Source organism: Galeopterus variegatus, unplaced genomic scaffold (genome assembly GCF_000696425.1).
Source record: "Galeopterus variegatus unplaced genomic scaffold, G_variegatus-3.0.2 Scaffold1346, whole genome shotgun sequence".
NCBI lineage: Eukaryota > Metazoa > Chordata > Mammalia > Dermoptera > Cynocephalidae > Galeopterus > Galeopterus variegatus.
Window position 1 is genome coordinate 164,052 of NW_007727457.1, and position 7,823 is coordinate 171,874.

Sequence of the window (7,823 nt, forward strand, 5' to 3'; positions counted from 1 at the left end):
CATTTTTGTAATAGCAGCTTGAACAGACTAAAACAATCAGCAAGCAGTGACTACAGCCTGTGATGAGGGCTTTGCTAGAGGGCAGCCAGGGTGCTACGGGAGCACAGAGAGAATAACCCTTATGCAGATGCAGGGCTTCCCTGTCTTTGTGGGCAGGATAGGGATTCAAATTCATGGCCTCTATGGAGGAGTGGAGACTATTACAGTAATAGGGAACACTCATAGAGCATGCACCTTGTACCAGAAGAGGTTCAATTAATTCCTACAATAACGCCATGTGCATGGAACTATTATTATCTCTATTTTACTGATAAGAAAACTAAGAAACCAAAAGGTCGTTCAAGGTCACACAGTTAGTAAATAGTGGAGCCAAGATTTGAGCCTGGAAATTTGGATCCAGGGTTTATAAAGGGAGATAGGTGCAGAGATGGGAGTCGAGTTGCTCACCACTGGGAATTGGACTGAGATCCCTGCGGTTTGTCAGAACCCATAACTGCAAAGTGGGAGCAGAACAGAGTGGCAAGAAGACCAGGCACTGGGCAGCATTTTGGTGGGAGGTTTTTAAAGCAGACTGGTGCTCTCAGGCTTTGGCAGGGCCAGCTGGGTGGTCATTGGAAGTGGATGGCTCAGTGTGTGCTGCGAATGGCTCCAGGAATCTGGCTGGCCTGAAATGACACTTTACAGGATGAATCTTGTTTGGTTTGAGGCATTTCTGCCTGTCAAATGAAAAGACACTTGGCAGGACCAATTCCTAAAGTCTCTATCAACTATGGCTGTTTCCACGTACCTCCTGTAAAACGTGCCCTCCTGCCCTCTTCTCCTGGAAGGCTCCTGCGCCTCCTTCAGATCCCAAGGCCAGACTCACATCCCACATTTGGTGCTGCCTTAGCATCTTGGGCCTGCCCTTCCCAGCGCTTGCCTAGGACTCACATTTTATTTGCTGATAATTTGACTCTGAGCTCAAGAGAGCAGAGACGGTGTCTGTTTTGTCTCACTCTTTAGCATCTGGCATAGGGCTATGATGTAGCAGACAATAAATATTTGATGAATGAGTGAATAAGTAACCAGCACTTCTGGAGAATTAGAATTGAGAGCCATCAAATGGGAGGGTCAGGCCTGGTTGTGACATACAACCCTCTTTGGGGGAAAGAGGCTGGGCATTCAGACCCTGAGCACAAAGTCACTAGTGATCCGAGGAAAGGAGCCAGCAGAAGTAGAAGGCACCTGCTTGACGGCTGAAGTGGAGGGGTAGTTGACAACTGGCTTCGGGGTAGACCAGTTGTCTTCTAATAAATACTATTAGTAGTCACTGTATTGCCAAGTGAGTCTCTGTCTCCCATCACCAGCTGCCAGTTATTCAACCTCACCAGAGTTCGTTTTCCTTATTTATCAAACAGGGATATAAAACTTCTTCATAGCAATACTGGGAGGGATAAAACAAAGTAGCACATAAAAAGTGATGTGTATAGCCTGGCATAAGTACTGGGCCAATGAATGCTATTGTTATTATCGCACTCTGTTAAAAAGGTTTTTAGTTTTAATATATCATATTTAATCCTCAAAACATCCTTGTGATGTAAGACACGCTTGTCATTTTTTAGAGAAAGGCCCTCAGGCTTGGATGAGTCAAGTTACTGCTCAAAGTCCCTCTCCCTTGTGTCTTCCTCTCAGAGTCTGACCTGTCCTTTTGAATATGAATGGGGCAGGTCACAAACCAGGATGTGCTCTATGGCCCTCGCGTGTCTTAAGTTAGGTGTGTGTGTGCTTGTGTGTGAAAGAGAGAACACTGAAAAAAGACTAACAATCAATGAGATAAAAAGTTAACAGTAGTTCCTTCCATTGAGAGGGGCTTGGATTTTGAGATTTGTATTTTCTCTATATTTTCCAAATTAAAAAAAAATGAACATGTATTACTTTTGCAAACAGAAAACAATGTTATTTTAAAAGACCCTCACCATCCCTTCAAGGCACAGCTCAAATGCCACTTCTTATAAGGACCTGTGATGTCCCCTGGTGTGTGTTTGCCTTGCAGGGTCCTTGGCAATGTGGTTGTCTTTGCCCCTGTAAATCTTCCCGAGCAGAGAGGAGGTCTCCCTCACCTGCTTCCAGCAGTAGATCCCAGAGGTGCAGAATTGCTGCAAAGGCCTCCTGGCCAGCCACCAGCTCGCTGCTGCTGATGCTTTCAAGCTCTTACCATCTGTTAAGCTCATTTCACTTAATCCTCCCAACAGCCGTCATGGCAGGCATTATCATTATCCTCAGTTTAGAGACAAGAAACTGTCTTAAAGCTTAAGCTGGATAACTAGGTGGTTCAACAGCACCTCTTCAGCTCACCTCTTTCCACTCTGCCACGCCCAACAAGAACCTGTGCCGCGACCACCTTGCTTCTGGGAAGGTGACGTGATCTTTCAGGTCCCCCTGTCTTTTTGTCTGTCCTAGCCTTCTCCACCCTGTCCCTGACTTCTGCCCCACCTTCCTGCCATCTGGTCCCCACCTCTGGCTCACTCGCTTCTTTCAGGAAGTCTTCTCCAGCAGGCCCTGCTTTTACACACAGCCCAGGTGTGGACTCCGCTTTGCCTGTGTGTGTCACAGCAGTTATCTCCTCTTACTGGTCTTGGCCTCTCTCTCCACTGTTGGTGTCTGTCTTTCCCCAACCAAACTCAAGGGCCACAGTTTAATTTCTCTATCCGCAATGTCTAGCTGGCACAAATTAGATATTCAATAAATAGTGGTTGAACTAATTAATATGATCTTTATAACAGACCTGTAAGATGACCTTTTCACAAATAAAGAAAAACGAAGCCCAAGTGAGTTGAGTGGTTTGCTCAGTCACGGCCAGCAAGACTCGGGATTGATACTAGTATCCAGGTATTTGGGCATTTTGTCCAGATGACCAAAATGCTGAAATTTAAAGAAGCAGATAAAAAGAGAAAAAGAAAAACAGCCTGCTTAAAGGGAACAAATATGTGAATCACGTGCCAGCACAAGCTAGGTGGAGGTATATTTAGGTTGTTTATATACTTTTCCTTGTTTAAAAAAGTACAGTCGATGCTGTTTTTACATAGCCTTTTCTTTCTTTTCAATTATTTGCTTTGTATAGTTTCTAGAAGTTGAGTTGTGAGCCAAGCAAGTGAACGTTTTAGATGGCTCTCAGTATTATTGCCAAATTCTTACCCAAAACACTATCGCGATCAACACTACCTTCAGAGAACTATGAGAATGTTCACTTTGCTATGTATACACCAGTGCTGGGAATTGTAATTATTTAAAATTTGTTTCACTCTCAGAAATGCAAGTAGTACCTTGTTATTTGTTTCCTTTTTATTTCTGTGCGTACAGCAGACGTTGAGTGCTGTCCCGTGCGTTTATTCACCTACATTCTTGTGAGATGCACACATTCATGCTCTCTATTATGCTGTTCGTTTGTTAAGATTGTAGATGGTAGACCTAACTACTTAAGTACTAAGTGTAAGGCATTGTGCTAGGCCCTGGCAGGAGGTGACACAAAGGTGACTAAGATACCATTCCTGCCTTCTCAGTAAGCTCATGCTCAAGTGGAAGAGATGGATATGTACAGAAATGCAGTCCAGGTGGCTACACTGTTCCATCGGGAGAGAAGTAGTGAGTCGTGGAAGAACGGAGTTAGGACCAATGAGTCCTGACTTGGAGAGTTTGGGGGAGCACTTCAAAGAGGTGGTGTCATGTATTCAAGGCTTTAAAGGATGCGAAACATTAATTTAGAAGGAACTCCAGGTTGACAAAGCAGCCTGAACAGGTGTTGAGTCCATGGCATGTTTTGACACTTGGTCCCTGAGAACATTTAGTGTTCGTGTCTGTATCAGTTAGGATGGTCTTGGTGGCAGGGAAGAGAATGCCCAACAAAAAGAGGTTGATTAACTGAAGAAACTGTATTGTCTCACACAACAGAGAGGCAGCATTTTTAGGGCTGATTAATCAGAGGCACAATGTGACATTCCAAGCCCCCAGTCTTCCCTGTTTTCCTCTTTGCCTTTCTCACTGCTAACTTTGTCCCCAGACTGCTCCCTTCCCAGTCACAAGCTTGATGCCTTGCTCCCATTACTGTGTCCTCTTACAGCCATTTTCACGAGTAGGACAGGCTAGGATCTCTCACCCGTTCCTTCTTAGCAAGGAGAAATATTTTCCCAGAAGCACCCTGTGGGCTGCTCCTCAAGTGTGATAGGCCAGCATCGTGTCACATGCCCCAGCTAATCCAATCAATGGCTAGTTGACAAGATTAATTACCATGATTGATTTAAATATATCAACATTCACTCACCTCTCTAGGATTTGAGAGGAGATCACCCTCCCTGAACACACGGTCGCCTCTAAATGGGGGTTCTATTAATAAGGAAGAACGTGAGTGTGTGTGATTATAGATTAAGCAACAACAGTATCTGCCACAGTGTTTATGAGCAGACATTTTAATCAAAATTATACCCATAGTAATAAGTTTTCATCAAGAAAATGTTCTCTGGACTCAACTTTATAGAGCTAATTTAATCTTAGGAAAATTTTTCTATACTGTACATGCCATTTTCATTTTCTTCAATTTTCATTTTGTTTTACTTAAACTATTTCCATGAATACCAATTCTTTTCCATATAAATTTTATCCACCTATTAATTTTGTTGATCTTTTTTATATATCCATATTAAATTTTGTTGGTTATATTTGTAGGTTTTTGCATTATTAATTTTCTTTTGAAATTGTTATTTGTTTTTTTTTTTTAAATTGTTATTTGTACCAATTGCCTTGGGTCAAATTTTATGAATCGAGAAATTTTATTTTATGTTAATTATTTCTATCAGTAATCTTCATTAAGAATTGGATAAGAGGCTAATTATATGTATTTCTCTGTTAATTCATGATAAAATTGTGAGTAATTCTTCTTAGGTATTCAAAAATTCATCTGTTGTTCAGATTGTTGTATTGCAGGGGTCAGCAAAGTAGGGCCCCATGGGCCAAACCTGGCCTGATGCCTGTTTTTGCAGAGCTGCAAGCTACGAACAGCTTTTACAGATGAACTTTTGCAATCTATTTGATGATAGAGACACTAACTTTGAATCCCAAGTAAGAGAAATATTACCCCCCAAATAATTTAATTCTTCTTATTAATAGATCTATATTACAAAAATTGTATTCAGTTATTATTAATTTCCTTTTTAATTTTGTCAAAAATTTTGTGGAAATTTTTTTTCTCTCTTGTCACATAAATTGTACATAATATTCTCGATTTTGTCTGTTGGCCCACAAACCCTAAAATATTTACTAGCTTGCCCTTTCCAGAAAAAGTTTGCTGACCCCTGCTCTATTGTATTGCTAACCTGATTCTTCTGAACACTTGCAAGCACTCTCCCTACCCTATACTAACTGTCTGCTCCATTGGGGTTACAAAGAGCAATTGGTGAGCATCTTAGTCTGTTCAGGCTGCTATAACAAAATTCCATAAACTGCATTGGTTATAAACAACAGAAATTTATTTCTCATAATCCTGGAGGCTGGGAAGTCCAAGATCAAGGCACCAGGAGATTCAGTGTCTGGTGAGGACACACTTCCTGGTTCATAGATGGCTGTCTTCTCGCTGTGTCCTCACATGGTAGAAGGGGTGAGGAAGTTCTCTGGAGTCTCTTTTACAAGGGCACTAATCCCATTCACAAGAGCTCCACCCTAATGACTTCATCTCCTCCTAAAACCTCCAAACACCATCACCTTGGGATTACGTTTAACACATGAATTTGGGGGACACAAACTTTCAGTTNCACACTTCCTGGTTCATAGATGGCTGTCTTCTCGCTGTGTCCTCACATGGTAGAAGGGGTGAGGAAGTTCTCTGGAGTCTCTTTTACAAGGGCACTAATCCCTTTCACAAGAGCTCCACCCTAATGACTTCATCTCCTCCTAAAACCTCCAAACACCATCACCTTGGGATTAGGTTCAACACATGAATTTGGGGGACACAAACTTTCAGTTCATGACAGTGAGTGAAGTCAGTATGTTCTTAGGGTCAAAATCGTGGAGTCTGTCCTGCTTTTGTTGTTGGGAAAATAGCAAGTGAGTAATGAAGAAATATAGCTCTTTAAATTCTTACTGTATCATGTCAAATAAAAATAAAATTGACATAAGAGTTTTTTAAAATAAAAGTCAGTTTTCCTTTTATTGTGTGTGTGTTAAAGTATTATAAGTCTAACATGTTTGAAAAGCCAAAATATTGTTTCAAATGCATCAGCATTTGAGGGAAACATAATCTTTTGAAGCTTGGGAGGGCTGAGAGGACTTTTACTTTTTCCTACTGAAGTTAGCTCCTTTTTCTTTCCTTTAACAGATGAGGAAAAAGAAAATAATAGAGCATCCAAGCCCCACTCCACTCCTGCTACTCTGCAATGGTAAGTTTCCATTTTTAGCACTTCCTCTCTTGAAGGGATGCTCATATCTTCCTGCCATTGGGATAGGATATCAATTGGATATTTTCACACTGTTGTGATAACTTGATATCCAATAACCCACATGAAATTTATTTAATTTACAGGTGCATGTAAAATGCTCAACTTAGATCTAGTCTGAAGATTTGAATTTTCAAATTTATTTTATTTGGGGTAGTTTTTCCCCCATTATCAAAACACTAGCAAGGACTGGATTCCACATGGATGGTATTAATTGATTTTAAAATAATCCATTATTACAATTAATAATGTTACAGGAAATTATAGAAAAAGAGTTCTGTTCCCCCTTACCAAAGAGCCCTTAATGAATTAATAATTAACTGCAACTATAGTGCAATTATTTTAACATTAATAACATTAACAAGAATAATCTACAAGAATGGCTTTCTCTTTAATATTTGGAATTCCTGGACTTGATGAAATATTTAATGATGTTTAAGTGGTTGTACTCATGTTTAATATTTACAAATTTAAAAAGATTTACTTGGAAATTATGTTGTAGCTTTGAACACCAGAGCTCTCTATGCCTGAGATTCACCCCTCAGAGGATCTTGGCAATTAAAGGCTATTATTCCCGTAGCACTGCAGCCCAGCAAACTTGAATCAATTAAGGAACAAAGTGGAGAGAAAGAGAAGTGGGGAGGGGAAAGGAAGTCAGATCTATTATGTGCCAGCCTCATGAGAGGCACTTTGTATACATCCTCATTTCATTCTCACAACTCTGTGAAGTTGATATTGTTATGCCCATTTTACAGACCAGGAAAATAAAGCTGAGGCAGTTAAATCACTTGCCTGATTATGCACACATTAAGTGGCAGAGGCAGGAACCCGGCTGTGTCTGTTTAACTGCAAAGCCCAAGCTTGGGAAGAAAGGAAGAGAAAAATCTGGAAGGATAGAGAAGAGAGAACAGATTAGAACAGGAAGCAGATGGGCTTTAATGAGCAAATCACATTAGATTCTCTAGTCTAATCCATCCAGAGGTGAGAGGAAAACATTAGAAGAAAGCATTTGGGACAGTAACTCAATCTTCCTTAACAACAGTCTCAACAGTCAGCTTGGTTTGCTGTAAGGGTGGCAAATATTTTCTGGAGCTCCATTTCCAGCCTTTTGGCTTGTTTGCATCATTTGTCCCTATATTCCTTTTCTCATTGCATTTGTTGCTTTTTGCTTTATTTAAGATTCTACTCTACTTCCCAGATCAAATCTCCCCCTGCACCCTTCCCCAAATATTATGGTCATGCAAATTCCCATAATGCCAGGACCTCGAATGAGGCATCAATATAAAGGACTTTGGGAGTGGGATTTTCTAGAAATGCAAGGAATTGACAAACATTCTTACTTTCATAACCTGAACATGTTAT

The 7,823-nt window shown here is 40.7% G+C and overlaps 1 protein-coding gene across 1 annotated transcript in view; it reads left to right on the plus strand.

Annotated features, from left to right (window-relative positions):
- RFX4 (regulatory factor X, 4 (influences HLA class II expression)) overlaps positions 1–7,823 on the plus strand; it is a 162,713-nt gene that overhangs the window by 43,221 nt on the left and 111,669 nt on the right. The window contains exon 3 of the mRNA XM_008576416.1: positions 6,344–6,404. Within this exon, the coding sequence (XP_008574638.1) occupies positions 6,344–6,404 (61 nt within the window). The remainder of the gene's footprint in view (positions 1–6,343; positions 6,405–7,823) is intronic.